The sequence below is a fragment of the Myotis daubentonii genome, chromosome 1, assembly GCF_963259705.1.
Source record: "Myotis daubentonii chromosome 1, mMyoDau2.1, whole genome shotgun sequence".
Classification (NCBI taxonomy): Eukaryota; Metazoa; Chordata; class Mammalia; order Chiroptera; family Vespertilionidae; genus Myotis; species Myotis daubentonii.
In genome coordinates this window covers 91123598-91150675 of record NC_081840.1, presented here as the reverse complement: position 1 = coordinate 91150675, position 27078 = coordinate 91123598, and the positions used below count along the sequence as shown (strand labels likewise).

The 27078-nt window shown below is 40.2% G+C and overlaps 1 protein-coding gene across 3 annotated transcripts in view; it reads left to right on the top strand.

Annotated features, from left to right (window-relative positions):
• Window positions 1-27078, top strand: part of SLC25A21 (solute carrier family 25 member 21) — a 553761-nt gene that overhangs the window by 506945 nt on the left and 19738 nt on the right. For all 3 annotated transcript variants that reach the window (XM_059710859.1, XM_059710855.1, XM_059710865.1), the window contains 2 exons: window positions 1690-1797; window positions 16657-16821. In XM_059710859.1, coding sequence (XP_059566842.1) covers window positions 1690-1797; window positions 16657-16821 — 273 coding nt within the window. The remainder of the gene's footprint in view (window positions 1-1689; window positions 1798-16656; window positions 16822-27078) is intronic.

Sequence of the window (27078 nt, the reverse complement as noted above, 5' to 3'; positions counted from 1 at the left end):
ATAAAAACCTGAACATCTGGATTTCAGCTTTTTCAGTCAGAAAAATTTGGGACTACTATTTTTTTTTTCCTGCTTTTGGCTTCCATGATGGAAGCCCAAGATACATGAACAAGATATTTGATCTTTTACCCTATGCAAACCTGTTTAAAATTGAAATGAAAGGACATGAAAGAAAAACATGATTAGTTTCTCCCTCTCTCCTGGAATCTGCATACAACACCATTCTTCCTGTCCATCTGTATGTGCAACAACAGTGGTTTTTGTAAAGCACTTGACAAAGGGCTTTCACACATGACTTTGACCCCCATAATATTCTGATTAGGTAGGGGCATTTCATATGATTTTCTCCATTTTACAGATGAGAAAACTGTGGCTTACAAAGGATTCAGTGATTAGACGCAGAGCTGCAGCTAGCACATATGGTGTCTTTATGTGAATTACAAAAAGGCACCTCTTTCTTCTGACTGACACCTCTCCAGGGCTCCAGCCTGGCAAGTGGGGTGCAGGCTGGACTGCAGGCTCCACACATACTTTTGTACATGGCAGCACTGGTCCAAATCAATCAATAAATGGCAGAACTAGGGCCTAAACCCAGACCCACTAGCTCTGGATCCTTGCCTCCCCTTCTAAGATTATAGAACATTCCTTTGTCCCTTTTTGCTTTTAGTCTCCTATTGGGAGAAAGCAGAGACTTCTGAAAAGTTACCTGTTCTTTACTCTTAATTGGCATTTTTCTCCTCTTAGCTGTATATGGTACTACCTCTTCTCTGAGAATTAGGGCTTTGGAACTAAAGAATTAATTTTTTTAGTGTCTGTTTTGCAGATTTGAGGCTTTATTTCATTTTGCTTTCCTGCTGTGTGTGTGTGTGTGTGTGTGTGTGTGTGTGTGTTAATTATTGTGGTTATTTTTGATACAGATTTTCTGAAAAATCTTTAAGTGTTCTATTTACAGAAAAAGTCTAGAAAGTTCTTCTTTCCTACTGCAGAAATTCTTAAGAGATAGCAAATAAGTGATTTGCTACATGTTCTAGATTTTAGTTGAGGCCTTCAGAAAAACATAGCCATTTCTGGTTCCATTCCTCAGCTTCTAGGTCTGGAAGACTAGTGCAATTGTCAGGTGTTTATAAAACAGGGGAAGGATGAATAAAGAATAATTTTGGGGGGATAGTAGTCTAGAATAGTGTCCCTAAGAATACAGCTGTAAATTTAAATGTTGTAGCTATACTGTTTAGTTACCTGAAATTTTCCCTTTTTAAACACTTTATTTGTGGTTCTGCTCCTTGAATTTTTTAATCTGCCCAATAAATCTATTTAAGTAGATATTTTACAATGAAGCTTTCCTTTTACAAGTCAAACTCTCTTTTAATTGTTCCATGTACAGATGATTTAGTATTCACCTTAAATCAGTAAAACAACCTTTCTTCTCATTAAGGAAAAAGTCATTTTTGATGGGGCCTTGACATTCTATTTTGAATTGTTAGGATGTGGTTTGCGGCTTCTGTAATTTCTTCTTCATGAATTGTCAGCATCTAATCAAGAACTAAAGCTGTTTAGTAATGGTATATGGTGCATTTATGTAAGTTTCTCCATTTTCATCATCACATTCAGTTGCACTGTATTGTGAGTAGGATGCTTAACCTAGTACACATGATAACTTGTTTTAAAGTATTGATTTATTTAATTTTCTAGACATTTGCCATTGCTGGACTGGGGTCTGGACTAACAGAAGCCATCGTGGTTAATCCTTTTGAGGTAGTAAAAGTTGGCTTGCAAGCTAATCGGAACACATTTACAGAGGTAATCATTTAAGGTTTTCCTATTGTTGAAGGAATATAAGATAAAATATTAAAAGTATATATAAAAAATTATGAACCCAGCCCGGCCATGTGCTCAGTGGCTGAGCATCAAACTGTGACTTAGGAGGTCCCGGTTCAATTCCCCGTCAGGGCAGATGCCCGGTTGTGGGCTAGATCCCCAGTGTGGGGCGCACAAGAGGCAACCGATCAATGATTCTCTATCATCACTGATCTTTCTAGCTCTCTCTCTCCCTCTTCCTTACTCTCTGAAATCAATAAAAATATTTTTAAAAATTCTAAACCCAGTTCTTATCCCTTGCTAAGTCATATAAAATTATTGTTAAAGAAGTAGCATAAGAAAACGTCAAATTTCTCCCACAAGGAAAATGTTAACAAAAATGCTCTAAATGGTGGGGGCTTGCCCAGGGTGGGAATGGCTGGGGAGAGGGTCTTAATCAGGGAAAAAAGGAGACATATGTAAAACTTTAGACAATAAAAAAATTTAAAAAAATGCTCTAAAGTCTGATGAACAAATACATATTCACACATTTTTATTTTAGATTTTTAATGTAATGTATGATTTATTTGGAAATGTTTTCCCTACATTTGGCAACACTTCTATTTCACGTTATAGTAGAATAGACTATAGTAAAAACCACTGAGATGATAGTATTATTGTTTCTAAAAGATTTATGAAGTCATTTTTAGAAATTACCTCACTCCTTTCCCTACTCCACCCTCGGCCCTCCTTCAAAGATTCTGATAATCTGTCAAGCTTGTCTTTTGGTTAAGTCTGAATGAGCAAGTTACTAAACCTGTGTAGACATCACTACTTGGACTATGATGGGTCTTGACATTTAATCACTGGTACATACTGTTCTGTGAAGACAGCTCTCCTAGGTGTGTGCTGCCTTCACTTCCTTCCAGTTGCCTAATAATTCCCGTTATCACCAAGTCCAACTGTTCTTGCTTTATTCTTTTGGGTGTCAAGCACAAGGTAGAGAAAAAATAAGGGAATTGGTATTCCAGATCCTTCCTTAGCATTTTAATTTAATTCCACAAGTGGGTAGCATGTGGTTTAAATTGGTTTGGAGTATCTGCTGACCTGAATTTCTCTGTAGAAGAGTTCCCCTGCCTACTACTTAAGCAGCTGCTAGTGGGTGGAGACCCCTTCACTCCCACCCCACTTCCTGCCTGCTGAGAGCTCCCTGCCAGCTTGAGCAGTGGTGTGTGTGGGGAAGGAGAGGGCCTCTACTCACCTGTAGCTACCAAGGCCTGAGGAGGACAGGGTTGGCCCCCTACAGCAGATAGTATCTACTCAGGTGAAGTCCATCCTAATTAAGGGAGATTTTTTTTTTCAAGTTTCAAAAGATTGTCTTAATTGCAGTGATATATAGCACTTGAGAAAAGGTTGAAAATCCCTACGTTGCCCTAGTCTGTGTTTCTGTTTTGCTTTCTTTCTGTTCTTCCTTAATGATGGAAAGAGATGGTGAGGAATAGGAGGAAATGAAGGAAATACCTTTCAAAGGCCCTATCAATGTGGAGCACTTAAAACAACGCCTATGGAATCTGCTCAGGGAAAATTTTATTTGTTAGGCTGGGAGAATTACCAGCTAGGAGTAAAGTTTGGAACTCCCCATCCAATTCCTCATTTTACCTATTGGGAAGCTTGTCTTAGAGCAGCAGTGAGTAAGCAAAGGAACAAACATGCCTCCCACCGCAGCCCTTTATCAAGGCAGCATGTAACCAGAGGGACACACCTGGCACAGAGCACCAAGGAGTGCTCACAGGGATGAAAAGAATGAGCTGTCACAGCACCTCTGCTCATATCTAACGGTCTTTTCTCTCCTCTGCCCTCAATGAGGTTCTACGCTGAGGCCAAGTAAGAGCTGTTAATGTTTTGCATGTGTGAAGGCCTTGCTAGAACATGGTAAACAGCCTTCCAGCCCAGCATGAGAAGGCTGCATGTGTGTGTGTGTGTGTGTGTGTTCCCAGCTCATTTACACGAGTGCACTCTGTGTAAATTGTTTATGTGCATGCAGCTGTTTTTTAAGTGGAGAAGAAAGAGGCACTTGTTTGGGATCATTTCTTTTGCATAATCCACTGAACTGATTCATTGTTAGATATTTACTTAGAGTAAAAGCTACTAGGTACATTGTAAAATATTTTCAGTATTCCTTTAACTAGTCAGAACTTAGCAAAGAAAGGATCAATGGGTCACATGTGTCAACAACTATCAAGATTCAGTAGCTGAACTGAGGTGGTCCTTTATATGCAATATTGATCAAATTGAAAGTAGTTATGGTAGTACACAGTCACACAACATAAACTATGCCTATTACAAAAAAATCTGAAATAGATGATGTGGTAAGAAGAGCAAATTTGGATCTAGTTATTTAAAACTACCCATCACTTTTGGTCATATATCCATTCCCTATATGTATGTTTAGGACCCATTAACTCCAAAGCCTTTGTCCACTGACTAGCCTTTTTTTTTCTCCAATAAGGGGATACCCCTGTGTTGAATATATACAAATATTAGGTGTGCTTGCTTTTAGCATGTGTATGGCCAAGAATAATTATTGCTATCTTCACTCTGAGGCTTTGTAGATTGTCAAGGTGGTTGGGGGTTGGAGAAGGAGAGGAAGAAGAGAAAAAGAAAGTAAGGAAGAAAGGAATTAACGTAATGCCCAATGCATTTAAAAATTACACTTCTTTTTTAATTTCTTTATTGATTAAGTTATTACATATGTGCCTTTATCCCCACATTACCCCTTCCTCCCCCCACTCATGCCCTCACCCCCTGTTGTCCGTGTCCATTGGTTAGGCCTATATGCATGCATATAAGTCCTTTGGTTGATCTCTCCCCCTTCCCCCAACCGCCCCCCACCCTACCAATGCATTTAAAAATTATGCTTTTTTTAAGAAAAATGTTTGAATTCAAGTATAAAGGTAATGCAGATATATGTTAGAAAACACCAAAAATATGTATTTCTGTGTATACATATAAGTGTATAAATGTACTAAAATGATTTAGAGCAGCACTGTCCAATAGAAATGTAATATGAGCCTCATGTCCTAATAGCTATATTAAAAAATGTAAAAAGAAATGGATGAAATTAATTTAATACTATATTTTATTTAACCCAATATATCCAAAAAAGTATCATTTCAATATGTAATCACTCTAAAAATTATTATATAATTTACACTATATTTTTATACTTAGTCTTTAAATCTCATGTGTATTTTATGCTTATAAGCACATTTCAATTTGAACTAGAGCATTTCAAGGGCTGAATAGCCACATGTGGATAGTCATGTCCTTATAGGAAAATGCATGTCTAGGGGAATTAATACAAACTTTTCACTGGAAAAGAGATTGGAGTGGGGGAGAATAAAGCAAGAATTTTAAGGAAATGAGGAGAACCAAGATGGCCGCATAGGTTAACGCCGGAGTTTGCTGCTTTGAACAACTACTTCAAAAGTGAAACTAAAACACGGAAGGGACATCACCCAGAACCACAGGAACGCTGGCTGAGTGGAAGTCCTACAACTAGGAGGAAAGAGAAACGCACACAGACACTCAGAGGAGGCACAGTGCTGAAGTAAAATTCTGAGGTGCGGAGGGCGAGGAGCGGGCTGGCGGCGGAGGGCGCGGTTGTTGTTTTCAATCGGGAGGGAGTCGCAGACTCTGAGCTCCAGATCCGGGCGAGTCTTTAGGGACCCAGACTCAAACGGGAGAAGCGGGACTGTCTGGCTTCGGTCAGAGCGAGTGCAGCTTTCTCTCCGAGCTTTGCAGCGGGTGCTGGGACTCAGAGAGGCAGAGCCCCTGGGGACAGGACTGAGAGCCGCCATAACTGCTCTCTCTGGCCCACCCTGTTGATCCTGTGCGACCCGCCCTGCCCACGCCCTGCACAGAGGCATTTGCCGGATAGCCTCAGGCAAAGGCTAGATTAGCACCTCCCTAGAGGACAGAAGTTCTCTCACTGCTGACACAGCTGATTCTCATAGCCACTTGGCCTGGAGGTCAAACCCTCCCTGGAATTAGCTACAACAATCAAGATTTATCTATAAGACTGCAAACAAAGACCACTAGGGGGTGCACCAAGGAAGCATAACAAAATGCGGAGACAAAGAAACAGGACAAAATTGTCAATGGAAGAAATAGAGTTCAGAACCACACTTTTAAGGTCTCTCAAGAACTGTTTAGAAGCTGCCGATAAACTTAATGAGATCTACACGAAAACTAATAAGACCCTCGATCTTATATTGGGGAACCAACTAGAAATTAAGCACACACGGACTGAAATAACGAATATTATACAGACGCCCGACAGCAGACCAGAGGAGCGCAAGAATCAAGTCAATGATTTGAAATGCGAGGAAGCAAAAAACATCCAACCGGAAAAGCAAAATGAAAAAAGAATCCAAAAATGCGAGGATAGTGTAAGGAGCCTCTGGGACAGCTTCAAGCGTACCAACATCAGAATTATAGGGGTGCCAGAAGATGAGAGAGAGCAAGATATTGAAAACCTATTTGAAGAAATAATGACAGAAAACTTCCCCCACCTGGTGAAAGAAATAGACTTACAGGTCCAAGAAGCGCGGAGAACCCCAAACAAAAGGAATCCAAAGAGGACCACACCAAGACACATCATCATTAAAATGCCAAGAGCAAAAGATAAAGAGAGAATCTTAAAAACAGCAAGAGAAAGAAACTCAGTTACCTACAAGGGAATACCCATACGACTGTCAGCTGATTTCTCAACAGAAACTTTGCAGGCCAGAAGGGAGTGGCAAGAAATATTCAAAGTGATGAATACCAAGAACCTACAACCAAGATTACTTTATCCAGCAAAGCTATCATTCAGAATTGAAGGTCAGATAAAGAGCTTCACAGATAAGGAAAAGCTAAAGGAGTTCATCACCACCAAACCAGGATTATATGAAATGCTGAAAGGTATCCTTTAAGAAGAGGAAGAGGGAGAAAAAGGTAAAGATACAAATTATGAACAACAAATATGCATCTATCAACAAGTGAATCTAAGAATCAAGTGAATAAATAATCTGATGAACAGAATGAACTGGTGATTATAATAGAATCAGGGATATAGAAAGGGAATGGACTGACTATTCTTGGGGGGGAAAGGGGTGTGGGAGATGCGGGAAGAGACTGGACAAAAATCGTGCACCTATGGATGAGGACAGTGGGTGGGGAGTGAGGGTTGAGGGTGGGGCGGGAACTGGGAGGAGGGGAGTTATGGGGGGAAAAAAAGGGAACAAATGTAATAATCTGAACAATAAAGATTTAATTAAAAAAAAAAAAGAATTTTGCCGAAACCGGTTTGGCTCAGTGGATAGAGCATCAGCCTGCGGACTGAAAGGTCCCAGGTTTGATTCCGGTCAAGGGCATGTACCTGGGTTTCGGGCACATCCCCAGTAGGAGATGTGCAGGAGGCAGCTGATTGATGTTTCTCTCTCATCGATGTTTCTAACTCTCTATCTTTCTCCCTTCCTCTCTGTAAAAAATCAATAAAATATATTAAAAAAAAAAAAAAGAAAAAAAGAATTTTAAGGAAATGGCTTTGTGTAGTTGAATGTTTAACATGAGAATACATTAAGTATTCTGTGAACAGTTACTCTAAAAGTTGCTCATCATATAAGACTTAGAAAATACAGAACAGTAACAAGAAAAGTAATTAATCCAAAAGAAGTGTTCTAATGGCCCTGCCAGGATCAAGCCTGCCTTAGGGAGAACCTTCCCAACTGATCCTGGTAGGAATGACTTGCTAGCCCATTTAGGACTCAAACAGTTCCTCTTTTGTTAGGAAAGGATAGTAGTAATGGTCACTTCAAATGGTGTCAAGCTGTCAATACAGTCTGACATATAGTGATGGTTTAATGTGTTAGTAGTTATTATTACAAGATGCTTTGGATGCACATTTAAATGTGATGATATATGCAAAAGTCTTAACACAGCACCTGGTACATGATAAGCACTCAACCAAAGATAACTATTTCTAGATGCAAGTTGATCTTATAAATCCTAAAGTTCAAGTAGAGACAGGTTATCTTGAGATTTTGACCTGATTAATATTGAGCAGTCACAAGTGACACCAGTGTGGGCATGAAAACAGCTTACTGAGCAATGGTCAGGCTGCTGCTTTAGGTCATTCTCAGCTGCCAATAGGATCCATTTAGCCTGAATTCTTTAGCAGGGCCTAAGGGCTGGCAGCCTAGTTCCAGTGCCTATTGACAAGGTCTTTAAACACAGGTCCACTGTCATCAATACTAGTTGGGTATCTGCTTGCTGTAAATAAATAGCATATAGCAGCAGAAGTTAGAGATGACACTGAAAACATTTAAAGCAGAATGAATTCTACCTGAATCAAGACATTTTCCCTCTGGAATAATCATATAAAGTTAATGTGGGTTATTGATCAAGCCTTCTTAATCATGTCACATGAAGGCTGCGAACTAGTAAGCTCATTTTCAGCCTTTTCAGTCAATGGCAGCTACCAGCGGTGGTGGGACACTGAATGGATAGGTGGCGGCAGAATCATGGCTTGACATCTTTAAGGAAAGCAGAGACGTTTCCTCAGAGGCCTATTTTGCAGGTAGATAACTCTTGTTCTGCCAGTGCTGTGAGTTTCTGGGGCAGCATGTCTCCCCTCCTGGGTGTGCACCACCCTACATGCTGCACAGTAATTGTGCTGTTTCCTATTTTGTCAGCTTGAGGAGGGGAGTCACAAATTAGTCCTTCAAACATGAAAATTTCCTAAGAAGTTGTGGTAGTTGAGAGGGGCTCTTCAGTAGAAGACATACTAAGGCAGCAGTAGATAACGTTACACTCAAGTCTTAGAGGTGACAACAGAGTGATGAAGGAGCAAAGGACTGCCATGGTTCCTGGTGCACAGAGCATGGTCTAGAACAGCGATGGCGAACCTATGACACGCGTGTCAGAGGGGACACGCGAACTCATTTTTTTGGTTGATTTTTCTTTGTTAAATGGCATTTAAATATATAAAATAAATATCAAAAATATAAATCTTTGTTTTACTATGGTTGCAAATACCAAAAAATTTCTGTATGTGACACGGCACCAGAGTTAAGTTAGGGTTTTTCAAAATGCTGACACGCCGAGCTGAAAAGGTTCGCCATCACTGGTCTAGACTAGATAGAAGCAGGTTGTGGGATGTAAGTAGTTGCCCTCTTGGCCCTGTGGGGAGAACATGGCTGACATATAGTGATGGTTTAATGTGTCCCTCTGCAGCATGAGATCTAGGACAGGGGCCTCCAGCTGGGGTTCTAGGGCATTATTAGCTGAGAGCAGAGGCTGTGTCCATTGTGTTCTTGGAGCCCCAAGTGCAGCTCCCATTGGGATTTCTCAGGAATGGCAGGTACTCTGCTGGTTCCAGCTGCCTGGGTTCTCCCCTCTGTGGTCTAGAACTTATTCTCTAGCCAATCAGAAGTTACCCATAAAATATGCCTTCCCACCCACGTTAGCCATAAACTGTTCTAAAAATTTAAAGGAAGTTGTGGTTAATTTGGTTTCTGATACTTCTTTCTTTTGCTTCCAGCTTCTGTATAGAGTATTTCAATAGGTGTGCTTGTCTCTGCTCCCCTTTTTAAATTGCCACCATATCAGCTAAAGAGTATGAGCCCTGCCACACTTCCTCCAATTCCAACATGAGAATCTTGGCCAGCATCTTAAAATTCACAGCACATATAGTGAACTGGTCAGTCACAAAAAGAAAACCGGTCTCTAATTTAAATATGCTTGACCTTCTGTGGGGAGCAGATAAATCACAGCTTTGTCATGCTCTGGTTTGGTTCAGTGGGTGTAAAAACATGTTCAGATAAAATCCGGATAGACCCAAATTTCCCCCTGTCCTTCAAACTAAATCCAAGGAAAGTGTTCTGGTTTGTAGTCTTTTTGGCTTAGAGCTAGCCCAAGGATTTCTCTATTGGAGACTTTCAGTCTTTCCAAAAGTGTGACTCTGTAGCTTGTTGTCCTTATAGGAACTTTCTCCCCTCTTAAGCAGGCGCATCATTTTTTATCTGTATATTTATTTATAAGAACTGGAAACCTGGTATCAGTTGCGTGAAGCCAAAGCACTATTTGGCTGGCATGCTCTCTGCTAGGCTGGAAAAATGTGAATTTCTCCCCAGAAGCAAAATCTTGTATGAATTGTTTCCCAGTTTTTCTCATCACTTTGAAATCTACTTCAAAGTTATTATTTGGCTAACGGGTTATGTTTTCCTTCCCTGAGGTTTATAGGATTGGCTTCTGATGTGTGGAGGGGGCACAGGTTTCCTTCTAGTCTGTCATTTTTATCTGCATTACATATGAACATAATCATTCTCTTCCTCAAACATGAAACTAAACCTTTAGGAAATTGCAAAAGCCTCTTTCTCCTCCATTTAGTTTTTAAAGATGTTCAGTTCAAGAAAGGAATAATGAGTCTTCTACATATGCTCTGTGATTATAATTTAACAATCAATAAATAGATAGCAAATGTATCATTGATAGCATCTTTAAAGATAGGGATTTTTTTTTTCATCTGAGTTTGGATAATATCACTAAATATAATTCTAAACACTTTATCCTGGGAGCTTAATAATCTAATAGAAACCAATTAGATCTCTTTTTTTAAATATATTTTATTGATTTTTTACAGAGAGGAAGGGAGAGAGATAGAGAGTTAGAAACATCAATGAGAGAAACATCGATCAGCTGCCTCCTGCACATCTCCTACTGGGGATGTGCCCGCAACCCAGGTATATGCCCTTGACCGGAATCGAACCTGGGACCTTTCAGTCCGCAGGTCAATGCTCTATCCACTGAGCCAAACCGGTTTCAGCCCAATTAGATCTTATATGATATCACAAAGCTTAGTGATTATTTTCTTCATAGGCAATTAACAAATATTTAAATTTAGATATATTATGTAGAGTCAACATAAGGTGAATAAAAGGACCGCATTTTGTGATCCTCTTTCAAGAAGATGAAGTTGAGTTATATAGAGAGTGAGTATGTGGCTGTTTTCAGATAGTGTAAAAGCCAGCTTCAAGGGCATGTCAACGTTCATGAATGATGTATTGAGTTAAGTTCAAATTTTTCCTGCATTACTATGTGAAACACTGCCTGGAAACTGTTCAGCACATAAATTATTTCTTTCCAGTTTATGATTCTGTGGGCAGAAAAGTGAATTATGTATATGAATCCATTCCTATAGTTATCTTTCAACAATACCTAAGGCAGCAGCCAAGTTGCCTCTCTATTATCATTTATAGAAAATAGACTTCAGCCTTCCATTCAGCTGTGCCAGGAACCCTAGATTTTTGCTTTCTGAATGGAGACTTTGAAGTGATGGTAATCGCTACCATTTACAGAATATCTACTACATGCCAGACACTGTGCAACATGCCTTACGTGTTTTTTTTCTATTTAATGTTTTTAGAAAATTCATGTAATTCTGTAAATTGCTAAAGTAATGCACAGTGTGTTTTTTCCACAAGTAATACAGCTCTATCTAATGAAAAAATAATTGATGGCTTCTGCAGACACCTCCCTCTAATCCCATTGTTCTGGTAACTGCTCACACACACTTGATATTTCAAGTTCTCCCATTGTCCCTATGAGTAGTTTTATCTCTATTTTATGGATAAGAAAAATTAAGCCCAATGGAGTGTGAATGGCTCTAAGAAACAGCATTAACATTGAAATCTCTTTCTTTTCATTAAGATAAAGAAATGTGGTTAATTAAGAAACTTAGGGGAAAATCAAGTGTTTCTGGACCCACGAAAAAGCAGCCATGTTGTCAGTTTCTTCTTAGCAGTTTCCCCTGTGCTAAGGCCACCGTCTTCCTGCCTGCCCACTGTGCAGGGCCTGGCCGGCAGAGTCAGCACTGGTCACCCAGAGGGCCCCATGCTCCTCCAGGCACCATTATTGGGCATCAACCTGGTGTTAATGTAGCTTGTGGCTCAGCATCTGGGAGAGTTTGTTTATAGCAAATCATTCTTCACTCACAGATTGTTCTAAAATGGATCTGTTTATCAAATGTAAAACTCTAGATACAACATAATTATATTTGGGGTGTCTTTTTGTCCATAATCATGCCCTATTCAAATAAACTGTAATGATGAATTAGTGATGTATCTAAGCTAAAATAAATTGTAAATGTGGGATTTTTCAGCCTGATTCCTCTCCTCTCACTTACATTTTGTTCTCAATTTTTTTTCAAATTTATGAAAATGCTTCAAGACTTCATTTGAGTAATGAAAAGCATAAGTGATTATCTATCTCCTGAAGAGCCTGGGTATTTTCCTACCTGAATGTAGCAGTTGGGTCTTCTCTTTCTTAACAAAGCAGTGTTTTTCTGAGGACCCTGATGTGGACACTCACTTCACTGTATAAAGGTCTCAGTTTGCTTTTCAACCATGTGATGAAATCCAGTGCAACACCCTTATTCTATTCGCTCTAAAACGCAGCAAAATTCACCTTGCCTTAGGAAGCAGTAAAGGAACAAATGTGGAGCGTGCTGTGTTTTGACCTGGTGTGCCGAGAGCTATTCCCTGGCTGGAAGGAATGAGAAATCCACTGACACGCACCCCTCGCCTGTACCTAGTGGCCATTCTCTGATAGCTGTTTACCCAGGGAACAGCGCTCACCACCTGAAACCTCTGTCTGTGATCTCACAAGCTAATCAGAGCCAGCTATGGACAGTAGTTGGATGGAGGAACTCCAGGAAAAAATAGGTTAGGCTGCCATAAAGCATCTCAGTGATTTGTTGGTAATATTGGGCTCTCAGAGAGTAAGGAATCGGTGCCCTGGAGTGGTGCCTGGGAGCATTGTACAGGCAAAGGGCCTTCTCTTTCCAGTAAGCAACTTAGGGACTTTTAAAATGGAAATTTGATTCCATATTTCATAATTATTATGGAATATTCTCACAGCTTTAGTTGTCTTTCATGGTACTTACAAAAATTATCAGCATATCTCTCCAAATAAAAACCAAAGCAAAAACATTTATGTTTTTAGGATATGGGCAAAGTGCTACACTTAGCACAGTGCATGGCAACTAGGAGGTGCTCAGTAGATATTGTTAAATAAATGGTGCAGGAAGAAACAGTGAGTTCCCACCAATTCACACTTGGCAACAGCAGAGGTCAAAGTTAAAGAAGACTTTGAGTTCCTTCAAATGGAAATACTTCTGGCAGGGAAAGCTGTGTGGTATCACAATATCAGCTACATTCTGATCCACTGTTCTCCCATGCTTGCAGCTCTGCTCCAGTCAATAAAAGGTACATCTAGGGAAGTTAGAATGCCATTTGGCCCACATTTGGTAACTAAATATGAAAACTGGAGTGAATCTAAATATTGGAAGGAAACCAAACTGTGGGTGACCTGCTAGGCTGGGTAGCATTGGAATCATTTGGCTGATGTTGCTAATCAGTCACCATTTGGTTTTGAAATGGAAGCCCAGTAATCAAATAAGTTTAGTAAAATTCCTTGTGTTTACAGAGATCTAGTCAAAATGGCTCTCTATTTTCCTATTTAAGCATCCTAGTGGAAGTCACGTTTTGCCTTTCTGATTAAATATTTGCTTACATGTGTGTGATGCAGTGTCATTGAATGAAGCAAAAAGCACACTTCTAATTTTTACGGGAATTTCAGTTCAGGTTTTCCTTTATCTCAATGCCCTGAGTTATCAGAAAAATGTATTTGTGTTATTATGTATCTATTACCTGTATGAGTTGGATTATCCGACTCTGAAAATCTTACTGCGTATGTATAACAAGAATGAGTCCACAGAATGTGAACAGCACTGGGTTAGAAGCAGAATTCTGGTTAAGCCATTTACCAGTATTTTCACTTTAGGAATATTACTTAACAATTCTTGGTCTCCGTACATGAAAAATTAGGAGAATATACCTACTTCCCATCTTACAGGGTTTTTTGAGAAGAAATCATATATGCTATGATGGCAAATCTAAGCAGAGCATAAAAGTACAAACTTGGAGTTGTGGGGGTTGCTCAGTTTGCACTTGACATTACCACTCACTCTGTGATCTTTGGTCAGTAACTTGACCTTAGTTTCCTTATCTGTCAGATGGGGGTATGATAATACCTATCTCACACATATGTTGAGAGGATTAAATAAGATGCTATGTAAAGTACTAAGAATCTATGATATGGATAATATTGATGAGCACTTACTGTGTTCCAGATACCTGCTAACATACATGAATGTGTGAGGTGAAGGCCTGATTAGTGTGTTTTTCCATTCCCAGCCTGAGAGTTCTTACTGATAATTCTTACTGAGGCATAGGGAAGAGGCAATTTACAGGACCTACTGCTCCCAAGAGGAACGCTTCCAGGGTAAGGAACTAACCATGGAAGGAGATCTCTAGCCCAGAGGTTGGATTTGGTGAGCCTCAGAGGAAGCCGACCTATGATTTGCATTCTGGATGCATTTCTTTTAGACTTTGTCACAAGGGCTCTAGAAAAGGGAAAGGAAGGAATGAGAAGGAGGAGGCTAGTTATCCACGTCCTTCCTCTCCCTCAAATCAGCCTCCACCTTTTGATTGTCATTTCCCATCTGTTATTTAATTATTATAACTACTTTTTATAAGCCTTATTGCTATTATTAACAGCTAGCATACAGTGAATTCTTACATAGGACATAGTTCATTGACTTACTTATCATAACAATCCTGTGAAGAAGATTGTATTATTATCCTTATTTCATAATTGAGTAAAGTGAAGATAAATCAGAGGATGAAATAATCACTTGAGCTAGCAAGTGGTACTGCTAAGACTCAGACCTGGGGCTGTCTGGCTCTGACCCCCTATTTCTAGCTACTATACTACCCTTTGATTTATTTAATGATTCATAACGAGTTGAAATTCAATAAGGCACTTGAGTTCAAAATCCATGTGCTATACTTTCTTGTACCCACCTACCACCCAAAGCAATGAAAAGCAGACACTAGACCATCAGTAAAAGTCACTTGAATATTTGTTGACCTTCACCAAGATCTAATAGAAGTCTACTCTTTTAATTCTGATAATTTATCACACTAGGATTTTTAAACAATAGACTCATCTTTAGATCTGTTTCACTTAGAGAAAGCTATGCTAATCTGCACTTTCATTCAAAGCTGTTGGTTCCTCCTTTGCTCTGAGTCTAGAATCTAGATGAGTTCTCATCTTCCTGAACCTCAAGGCCTCAGAGTGTGTGAGGAGGGAGGGAAAGCCTGGGCTGGATGCAGGGAACACCACTATTGATCAACCTTGGCCCAGGAGGCCTCACTTCTGCCCTGTTCCTGCCCTGCCCAGGGGAAGTGCCACCTCTCCTTTCCCCTGCCCTGTAGGCCGCCGTCCTCAAGGCAAGCGAGCAGTGCCTAGCAGTTTGCTCAGCACATCCAGAGTCTCTCCAACAGAAATGAACTTCTGCTCATCTTGTCCTCCAGTCTATTTTGAAAATCAAAATAAACAATTTGGGTTAATAGCCAAATGTGCCAGAACACAAACAAAAACGTCCCATTTTGTAAAACAGAGTGAACTCTAACCTTCTGAGAATTTTGGGTTCTCCTATATGAAATGTCTTTTGTTGTTTTAAGATACATTCTCATGTGATTTTTTTCATGTTACAAAAAGGATTTTCTGAAGCTCAATCTAATTTATTCTAATTAATATTCTAAACTGAAAAGATGACGCTGAGTGTAGAATTATAGCTACAGTTTTAAAAACATTTATGAGTAAAAACTATAGGATTTACTATATAAACAAGCTCATTTAATGCATCATGTTAATGACATAGCTATAAATACAAGTTAGATAAAAAGCCTTGATTGGGTTTGTTTTATTCTGTTCTGCCAATGCAGCTTTACTTGCACATTATAAGAACACTTTAGTCAGAAAGCACATCGGACGCCAGGACCACACCAGCAACCTGCTCCAGTGAAATAGCATACAAATATCAGCCCAGCCGCTTGCCTTATGGGCAAAATAATAATAAATACTGAATATTTCTTCTATTTACCATTGAAAATTTAACAGGAAGAGATATCCTTTCTACTATACTTCCAAAAAGGAAACAACCTTTTTTTAAAAAACCCACATAAGTTGTTATAATTGTATTGTAATGAACAGTGAGCTCTTTAGCTTGTTCCAGAAATAGCAGTAGACTGATTCCAGCAGTCAAGGTATTTCAACCTTGGGTAATCAATCAGAGGACTGCAAAGGAGTGAATTAGAGGTAACCCAGTACTCCCAACACCACTGATTTGTCATTTATCACAGCAAGTAATACACATGCTGATTGCCCGCCCTCTGGAGGGAGTCTACAATCATCTAGCCAGGCCTGATTTCTAGCTTAGCACCCATTTAAACTGTTGAGGCAATGTAACGTTTGCTTTAGAAAACAGAAATGGAAAGGTAAATACCCTGAATTCAGGAACCAGATATAAATTCCTTTTGGGTTATACACAGATATGGATTAACAGTATATCCATGTAGCTAATCCCCTCCATTAGTGTGGATAATCCAGAACTGAATACAACTATTAACATGCTGAAAGTGGTGGTGGTTATTACATGACATTAGTTTCACTAATTCCACCAAAGATGTTTCTCTTTGCCAACAATCTTCCCTTTAAGGCCTGTTGTTATACATGCAATTTTGTTTACTTCTGGGGTTTCCTAATTTTAAAAGCATGGATTTAGGCCTGATTGTTCATGTTTGGGGAAAGAAATCCCTAATAATTCTGGCTTGAAGGATAGCTATATAGTAATTTATTCTATCTCACATTCCCAAAGATGATCTTTTCTGGCTTTGCCCCTCTCTCCTGCAGCAGCCATCCACTATGAGTTACGCAAGACACATCATTAAGACGGAAGGTTTGGGACTCCAGGGCCTCAACAAAGGATTTACAGCAACTTTGGGACGTCATGGAGTTTTCAACATGGTTTATTTTGGCTTCTACTATAATGTCAAAAACATTATTCCTGTCAATAAGGTAACTACTTAATCTATTAAAATTCTGGAGGGAAAATCTTACCAATGATGATAGCTGCCTTTGTGGAGTGTTCATCATGTCCCGGCCGCTGTGCTGAACACTTACATCACTCACGTGATGGATCCTCACATCAGCCCTATCCATTCAGTGTTGTTATCCTGTTCTGGATTTGGAAATGTCAAGTCATGTACCCGGGATCACATAATAAATAGCAAAGCAGAGACTTGAACCCAAGTCTGACACCAATCACATTATACCTGAATGTGCCATTGCACATGAATGCTTCACATTTATCACTAATGGGGATTTCTAGAAACTATGTTATTAATTTTTATCTTAAAAGCATAACGTTCTCAGAAAGTTTAAATATTTGTGTTGTAAATAAATTCTGAGCTCATGAGGAAAATCGTCAGCCTAAAATTGAAATATTACCTAGATCTTAATTGTTAAGTTTGCATAAGTTAATTAAGGCAAGTAGTAAACAAGTTCTTCTAGGATCATTTGCTTTTGAAGCAAAATAATAATAATCATTATTATCTTTTAAATGGTAACTTACAGATGCCAGCAGCCTTTCAACTTCTAGAAGATAAAAATACTACACCATGTGCTTTAAAATGGGCATCTGTGGGCTTTTGCGAGGAATTTCCCCACCATCAGATCGCCTGCTGGCAATAAAAATTGCGACCCTGGAAGCAGCAGTTGGGGCAACATTTTTCACATGCAGGCGGCTTCCAGGAGGGGTTCAGTTTTTCATTTAGCTTAGTACAGAAGCATTGAAGGACTTTTTATAAGTCATAAAAATATTCCTAATGTGAAGTTATTTATACCTACCTTTGCCCAGCTACTCCCCATATTCTAGGCCAAGATTTATCGCAAGTATGAGGACAGCTGAATCCAAGGCATGCTCCAAGTTACCCATCTGTGGCATTACCTCACTCACTAGCCAAAGTTGTTAACCAGGTTTCACTGTACTTGGAAATCTCATTTATTGAGTAGAAGCTTGTTTTGTTCATCTGAAATCTATGATTGGCCACAATATAGGTAGATCCTCCCACTGGCTGACAATTCTGACTCTGGTGGTCCTCAGCTCTTCTTCTCCTGTTGCGTTCATGAAGTATAGAAATAGAGTGCAATGAACACTTGGGGCCTGGATGACATGAAAGACTTTGGCTCTTAATATATCAAGATTCTTTTTAGCAAGAATGGGTTAAACAATGTGAGGCTGAGGGAAAATGAGAATGCAAGGTCCCTTGTTCAACAATTAAAAATTTTCAAGACAACAATGGTAGAGCAATAAACCAAGCATGAGGCTCTTCTAAGAAAAGGCCCTGGTGACTGCTCAAGTTACACACCCATGAAGCTGACCCTGTCTTTTAGACTCTCAGATGAGTAATCCATACAGCATGGATCAAATGTCTGGGCCTCCCTTTCTCCAGTTATCCAAAGGCTTGAGATAGAAATTATACACAATGAAATGGATTATATAAAGTATTTACATATCCTATATAATAAAGAGGTGATATGCAAATTAACCCTCACGCTCTCACAAGATGGCTGCCTATGACCAGGCCAGCAGGGGGGTTAGTGAGGGACGACCAAACGACTGAACAGCAGGCTGTGTGGTGTGATCAGGCCAGCAGGAGGGCCATGAAGGGTGATCAGGTTGGCTGGGGGGGAAGTTGGAGGCAAACAGACCAGCAGGGCGGGCAGTTAGGGGTGACCAGGCCAGCAGGGGGGGCAGTTAGGGGCAATTAGGCTGGCAGGGGGGGCAGTGAGGGGCAACTAGGCTGGTGGGGGGATAGTTGGGGGTGGCCAGGCCAGCAGGGGGGGCAGTTAGAGGTGACCAAGCAGGCAGGCAGGTGAGCGATTAGGAGCCAGCCATTCAGGATTATGAGAGGGATGTCTGACTGCTGGTTTAGGCCTGATCCCCTGGATTGGAGAGGGTGCAGGCTGGGCTGAGGGGACCCCCCAACCGTGTGCATGAATTTCATGCAGCGGGCCTCTAGTATTATATAAGTACTAGAGGCCCGGTGCACAAAAATTTGTGCACTCGGGGGTGGGGGGTCCCTCAGCCCAGCCTGTGCCCTCTCACAGTCTGGGACCCCTCAGGGGATGACCACCTGCTGGCTTAGGCCCGCTCCCTGGGGGATTGGGCCTAAACTGGCAGTCAGACATCCCTCTGGCAGCCCAGAAGCTCTAGGGGGATGTCCACTTGCCAGCGGGGAGCAGGCCTAAGCTGCAGTCGGACATCCTTAACGCTGCTGAGGAGGCAGGAGAGGCTCCCACCACCACTGCTGTACTGGCAGCCATCAGCCTTGCTTGTGGCTGAGCAGAGCTCCGCCATGTGGGAGCGCATTGACGACCAGAGGGCAGCTCCTGCAGTGAGCGTCTGCTCCCTGGTGGTCAGTGTGTGTCATAGTGACCAGTCATTCCCAGTCTTTCTGATGTTAGGGTCAGTTTGCATATTATCCTTTTATTATATAGGACAGAGGCCTGGTGCATGGGCGGGGGCCAGCTGGTTTGCCCTGAAGGGTGTCCTGAATCAGGGTGGGGGTCCCCACTGGGGTGCCTGGCCAGCCTGGATGAGAGACTGATGGCTGTTTTCAGGCTGGCCACACCCCCTTTAGGATGGGGTCCCCACTGGGGTGCCTAGCCAGTCTGGGTGAGGGGCTGAGGGCCATTTTCAGGCTGGCCAGTGACTGAAGCTCCCAGCCTCTCCTTTTTTTCTTTTTTTTTTTATTCTGAGATTTACTTACCTTCTATAATTGAAACATTGTTGCGGCCACTGGCGCTCCCAGCTCTGAGGCCACGGCCAGCTGAAAGCAGGTGTCTGGGGTTTGTTTAGCTTCTATAATTGAAACATTGTTGCTTTTGGGCTCAGACTCAGGCCGCAACAGGCGGGGAACCTTGGCTTCCTCCATCACTGGAGCAAGCAAGCCTCATGTTCGCTTCAGCTGCATGGCTGCCGGCCGCCATCTTTGTTGGTAGTTAATTTGCATATCACCCTGATTAGCCAATGGGAAGCGTAGCGGAGGTACGGTTAATTACCCTTTTTATCTTTTATTAGATAGGATCATACAGGGTGGGGCAAAAGTAGGTTTACAGTTGTTTGTATGGAAATAATACAATACAATAAAATAATAACATGAGAATGAACTGTGTTTCACATACTCACAACTGTAAATCTATTTTTGCCCCACCCTATATATTTCATTATATATACTATACTAGAGGCCCAGTGCATGAAATTCATGCACTGGAGGGGGGAGGTCCCTCAGCTTGGCCTGTGCCCTCTAGCAGTCCGGGAGCCCTCGGGGGATGTCCAACAGTCAGACATCCTTAGAGCTGCCGCAGAGGCAGGAGAGGCTCCCGCTACTGCTGCTGCACTCACCAGCCATGAGCCTGGCTTCTGGCTGAGCAGCGGTCCCCTTGTGGGAGCACACTGACCACCAGGGGGCAGCTCCTGTGTTGAGCGTCTGCCCCCTGGTGGTCATTGCACATCATAGTGACCAGTCATTCAGTTGATTTGCATCTTAGCCTTTTATTAAACAGGATTTTTGCATGGATATTAATGCATATGGTATAATAGAATGAATTTGGTTATATATAAGAAAGAAATTCAGGAAGACAATAAGATTTATATATGTTTATATGTTACTAACGCTTAAAAATAGCTATATGTGCAATCTTCATTCTACAATTAATAAATGTGCATTATTAAAAAACAGGAGCTTAAATATTCATTTTTAAATGACATCATGGTATTCTGAAACTATGGAAAGAGCTCATTTATCTTGCCAGTTCACAGGGATGAGATCATACTGGCCCTCATAGTCCACACTAAGGATTCTTTTCTTCATCTGAAGAGCACTGGGAAGCCAACCAAAGATTTTAAGCAGGGGAATCACTCTGGCTGCAGCATGGAATATGAGTAGAGTAGGGGTGGTGAGGGAAAGGCGGGGTGTAACATGGAAATGATTTCAATGTGAGATGCTGAGGTATTGGACAGTGTTCATGGTGAAGGCAATAAGAAATGGAAAGATTTGAGGAATCTTCAGAAGGCAAAATCTATAGGATGTGATGATGAAGTCCATATATATATTGAGAGCAAAAGGGGTAGTTGGGGGGGATACTTAGGCTTTTGACTTGAACAACAGAAAGGATAATGGTGTCAGTCACTGAGAAAGAATACCTTTGAATGAGAAAAAAGTTTTTGAGAGAATATTATGGACTTAGTCTGGAAACTGTGTTTAACCACATTTGGAACTCCAAAGTGCAGATGTTGAATGTTGATTGTGGGTCCTGGAGCTTGAGAGGAGAGATCTGAGCTGGAGATATAGACACTTAGAAGTTATCAGTATACCTGGGCAAGTATACCTTTACAGGATGAATGGTCTTGGGCCAATCACTTCTCTGCTCTGAGCTTCAGTTTTGTTTTGTTTTTAATCTGCAAATTAAGACGCTAAGATTGTTTATTCTTCCTGACAAAATTGTTTTGAGGATTAAAATAAATAGTATGTGAAGTTGCTTGAGAATTTGAAGGTGCCATAGAAGTGTTCATTGTGGTGGTGCTGATGACAGGGATGAGGGAAGGAGCAGAGGGGGCAAACTGGTGGTGGGAACAGTTAGCATGAACTACATAAATTTTTCCCCAGGACTGTTTCTTTTGCACTTAAATGAACACTGTGTTTTTTTCTTGCCTAGAACAAAGTCATTGATTTTATGTGTTCTGTAATCTAAGCCTGATTCAAAACTGGGAAACCTGTATTCTTTAGATTTAAGCCATAATAAATCAATCCTTTGTGAAGAGGAAGGTATGATAATCATTAAAACATGTTGAAGAACATCATCAAGTTGTTAACCGTGTGGAGGAGATGCTATTCCTTGAGGGCTTTATTCCATCTTTGCTGTAGGCTGTCTCTAGCTACACACTTTGGGCAGTTTGTTTACAGGGTTATGATTTCAGTTCCGTATCCAGCAATTGGTCAGTTTGTTGTCCCAAGGGAATTTGAGATTTCACCAACCCTGAGTGGCATGGGATAATTCTTGATTTTTCTTTAATTTAATATATTTTTAAATCTATAAATTGTCTTCCAGTGTTTACCATTTTTGAAGTATTTGATTTTACAAGAAACTACCCATAAAGATTATCTCTAGGGAGTGGAAATTGGGAGTTGTGTGTGTGTGTGCATGTGTGTCTGTCTCTCTGTGTGTGTGTGCGCACACGCACGCGTGCATACGTGGGTGTATATGGATGTATGTGGGGCAGGGGCAGGAAAAAGCAAGAGCAATGGAGGGAAAGTAATTTTTCTTTATACCATTCTGAGCTGTGGGAAGCTTCTATAATCAGCATGTAATAAATCAGTGAAAAATTTAATAGAATCTCATAAAATAGAGTACCTAGTTAACGTTTTCACATTTTACTGAACTCTAGGGCTATGTCTACAGACGTAAAACAAGAACTTGCAGCAGTAAGCCCAGATAACTCAGGTCAAATATCCACCCCTGAAGTTTTTAGCTTACCTCTTCAGATTGGTGATCTCTCATAGATACATTTTTCTAATTATCACAGAAATATTCTGACCTTCTGGATATTTCATACTATTAAAACCATTTTTGTGATCTCTCTGATTTTGCCTCATCCTCGTCACAGTAACTCATTTTCAGATAAGGAAACTGAATGGGAGATTAAGGCCCAGAGCTGAAAGTTACTGAAGTGATTTAGCTGAGGTCACAGCATGGAGAGGGAAAGACCCAGAGGCCAGCACTCTGCCCACTGGACCATGAAATGCTTTGCTTCTATGTTTTACCTTGTATTTTGTCTCATATAGTTATCTCTTAAAATGGTTACTAAAATTTGAATAAATGGCCCTAGCTGGTTTTGCTCAGTGGATAGAGCATCAGCCTGCAGACTGAAGGGTCCCAGGTTCGATTTTGGTCAAGGGGACATGCCTGGTCTGTGGGCTTGGTCCCCAGGAGGCATGCAGGAGGCAGCCAGTCAATGATTCTCTCTCATCAATGATGTTTTTATGTCTCTCTCCCTCTTCCTTCCTCTTTGAAATCAATAAAAATATATTTTTAAAAAATTTAAATAAGTGAAATAGTTAGAATATCCAGATAATATAACCAAATTTATCTTGTGCCTCATTCAGACCTGTAACCTGGAGCTCTCCTTTCACATCCTTAGTCTGTACACAATAAAAACAGAATTATAAGACACAGCCCTGGAAAACCTAGACATTAACAGCTTGAACATGGTGACCTGTGTTGTATTCTTTCAGAGTTATTTTTAGGATCTAGCTGTTCCTACTGAATGGTGAATAAGTGGCTGCAATAGAGAAAGACTGCTTTGGCTATTAAATGGCCATGGAATTCATTTACTGGAGGCATTCGTTTACATCTTGCAGTAAATGGAATGGAATGTCAGTATGAAGAATTATCCCTCTTCTCCAGAAAGAGGCCATCACTTCTCAAAGTAAAGCCCACTAGAAGCAGATACCGATTAACTTAAATGCTGACATCTTTTTTAAATATCCATGGGAGTAAGCTTTCATTCCAAAAAACAATTTCTTTTCATTCCCCTTCCAAGTAGGGGATGGTCAGAGCATAATATTTGTGATGTTGACACACAAATGAGATTTAAATGTTGCATGTCTTTAATAACTTTGTCCTCTAGTTCCATATTTTCTGTTTTTCATATGTTTCCATAAGTAAAATAGTAATAATGGTCAAAATTACTATCTAAAACTCATGACTGTCAACAGGAAAAACTGTGCTTTTAGTTTGTATGTAAACTAATTAAGCAAGTTTGTAGGTTATTTTTCCAAAACAATAGACCTTTTGTGTTGTATTTTGCCATGATATATATTACATGTGTGGGTTAGAAATATTCTAGGAAAGAACAATTTTTCATATGTTCAATCTTTCTTACTTAGTACACCATTTAAACCTGTCCCTGTGGTCATTTTACTACAGACAGCATTTAAGTCAAACATAGTTTATTTCTGTTGAGGTAATATTCATAAAAGATTGCCTTTTTGAAATGCAAATTTTTTTCTCTTGATTTTTAACATTTTCTTTGTTTTGTAGATTCTGTAGAAAGCCTGAGGGTGGTGCCAGACCCACTTCAGTTTATCTGAAGTAATGTGGAAATGTATTCGTTTCATAATTTAGAGCCATATTCTTCCCTAAGGTGCACAATAAGCTGAATGAAAAATACACCGTTGGGTTCAAGTGGAGAATGTAGACAGAGCTGTTTGTATTTTGAAAAGAAGAATCTCAGTAGAATTGGGTCATAGTAGGATTTAATTTATGGCCGTTTATTTTTCTGATTCTCTCTTACTCGATCATCGGTCTTACCAATCATCCGGTAATGGGAAGGGCAAGAGCATTAAAATTTCATTAAGAACAGCTCTCCTTTCTGGTGTCCAATGGAGTAAAACTATGTACTATCTATAAAGTTCCAGGATATGTGACAAGATTCTACAGTAAAAAGCAGTATCCTTCATTGGCAGTTTCCACAGACTCCCTGAGGAGGAGGGGGTGTTCGGAAGGAGGAATATGGGGAGGGCAGAGAAAAGGGGAGCAGAGGTTCAGACGCTTTCTTAAGTAAACTTCAGGCCAACATTTTCCAGTCAGGCACCACCCAAGTTGATGGAAATGAGGTGCAAGTAGCTTTAGGTTCTCAGTGGGTTCCTTCTATTCATTCATTCCAAAAGTATTCATGGCACATCTACCATGTGCTGGGTACCATCTCGCTAAGTGTCAGCACTGCTTCTGCCTTAATGGGGTTTACAGACCAACAGAGGAGACAGACAATAAACAAGTCATTGCACAGGGAACTGAGTCATGGCAATCATGTTAAGTACCATGAAAGGCAACTAAAGCTGTGGGAATTTATAACCTCTAGCCTAATCTAGACCCCTGGTGAGAAGGGTGATGTCTAGGCTGGGACTCAAGGATGAAGATTAGCCAAGCCAAGAGGAGGAAGATGAACAGATGTGTGTCTCCCCTGAAGCAGAAAGAGGCTTGGGGAAGCTGGGAGAAGATAAGGAATGAGTGTAACTGGTGTATGGTGAACCATGGGGAAAAGGAGGCAATGGAGGCTGCAGATGGTAACTGGGCCAGAATTTTTTAGACAAGTCATAGTAAGACAGTTGACTGCTCTTTAGTGAATTTAATTGAAGAGTTCTGTCAAACAAACATATTACATAAGTGGAACTAAATTGGCATGGGAAAGTTTCATTTATAGAAGAATTCTAGAAGTAGAATCTCATGAAATAAACTTGGTTCAAAGACTTCTTCTTGATCATGTGCCTACCTCCATTTCAAAGCATCTGTGTGTCTGCCCTGACTTCTCAACCTTTAGAATTTTCTTTTTGGAACCCAGTTTGTTAGTTTTCCTTGGGGTCAGTGCTTTTATTGAGGCAAGGAATAGATAAAGCACACCAAAACAGAAAAATTCTACTGGGTTCCCAAGGAAATATATTAATGCTTTCCTGCATTTTGTATGATAATACTCAGTTAACTATATCATAGTTGACTCTCAAAAGGCATTATCTACCCATGTAAATAAATAAATACCCATGTAAATAAAAAGATCCAATAAATAAATATGAGATAGATATACATATATATAGTTATATAGTTATCACTTGATTATTATATATAATATGTTATATATAATAATCAAGTGATAACTATTGTAATTACACCCAACTCATTTTGACATTGTATGTATTTTATAATTTGAGTCAAGCAGGCAAGACCTTTAAAATTATTTTACATTTCACAACACTTTAAAGAACAAATAGCTTAGGAGGGGAAGAAATTTCCATGGCTATTTTCTGAATGGCTACAATTAGATGCTGGGCTTTTAACAAGACTTTGATTTCATTCCAAAGCCCAGAGCCCTGCAAGGATAGGATCTTGGGAATACTCCACATTCCTTAAAGAATGCTTATCAATTAAACCATCTCATTTTAGTTAGTGACCTTCTGTGGAGTGAGGAGCTAGCATTTCCCCAAATTATCTCACATGAAGAAAAAACAAACACTGTAATAGATTCTTCTGATAGCTGTGAAGTGGAAACAAATGTATCTTTTCCTTAAGCTTCAAAAACAGGTATATTCAAAGGGAGACAAATAGTAAGATACCATGACATCAGGGGGAAAGTTTATGAACAAAAAAAAAAGAGAGAGCCAAGATTAGAGAAAATGAAAGGTGTACATTGATATCAGACTCTTCTCCTAGTTGACTTCGACCCATTAGAACTTACAATATCTAAAATGCAAATTTCTTCTTTTTTTTTTTTTTTTAAAAAAAAAGCAGTTCAATTTCATGCAGGCTGCCTCCTTGTTCAGTTACCAGGAGACAACTGTGATTTCAACACACCACATCATTTCCATGATGACCATTGCCAGCTGTGGGGCAGGCAATGTGAGTGGCTATTATTTGCCTTGTGGTTATTACCAGGTGTGTGTACTTACCTCCTTTGTAATTGCTTCTGAGACCTTGGTTCTTTGTGTAGTATGTCTTTATAGGGGAGAGATAAAGAATTTATTAAACACCTATGATGTGTCAGACCCAGCATACATACAAAGGTGAATGTGGCATGGCTCAGCCCTTTAAGAGGCTTTGAAGGCATCTTCACAGAAAGTGTCAGAGTTTGGTGCCCTCTCCTAACGATCCTGTCAAAGATTGGACCCAGGCAATCTGGTGCCAGGCCCCATGATCCATTGTCCTGTGATTCTTTAACTGTATGGATACTTGAGCCTTTGAGTCGTTCCTTCTTCAGAATATATTGACAGTTCGTCAACTCCTCTTCAAAAATGTTTTCTCATTTTCTATGAGGTCTGTCTCTCCTCCTATAAATGTATCATATTTGTCAATGTCAGTGTTAGAACTAAACACAGTACTACAGCTTTAAGTTGATCAATTCAGAGTACACTAGGATCAACACTAGGATCTGTGTTCAGATGTGTGTTTGTGATCTGAACACACATCTTTCTTAATGCAGCCAAAGATTGGACAGAGATGAATTCTTGGGGTATTTGTCAGGGTTTTGGAGGGTGGTGAATGGGTGTTGCTTTTACATCTAGATGTTAGCATGTATAAATCTTTATGGTCATTTAAGGTCCAAGATTACATGAACAGCAGTCAAGTCAAGATTCTCTCATCTTGAACTTGTGCAGTTTGTACTCATTATGATTAAATTTAATCCTGTGGGTTCAGCCCAGTGCTGGAGCCTGTGGTGAT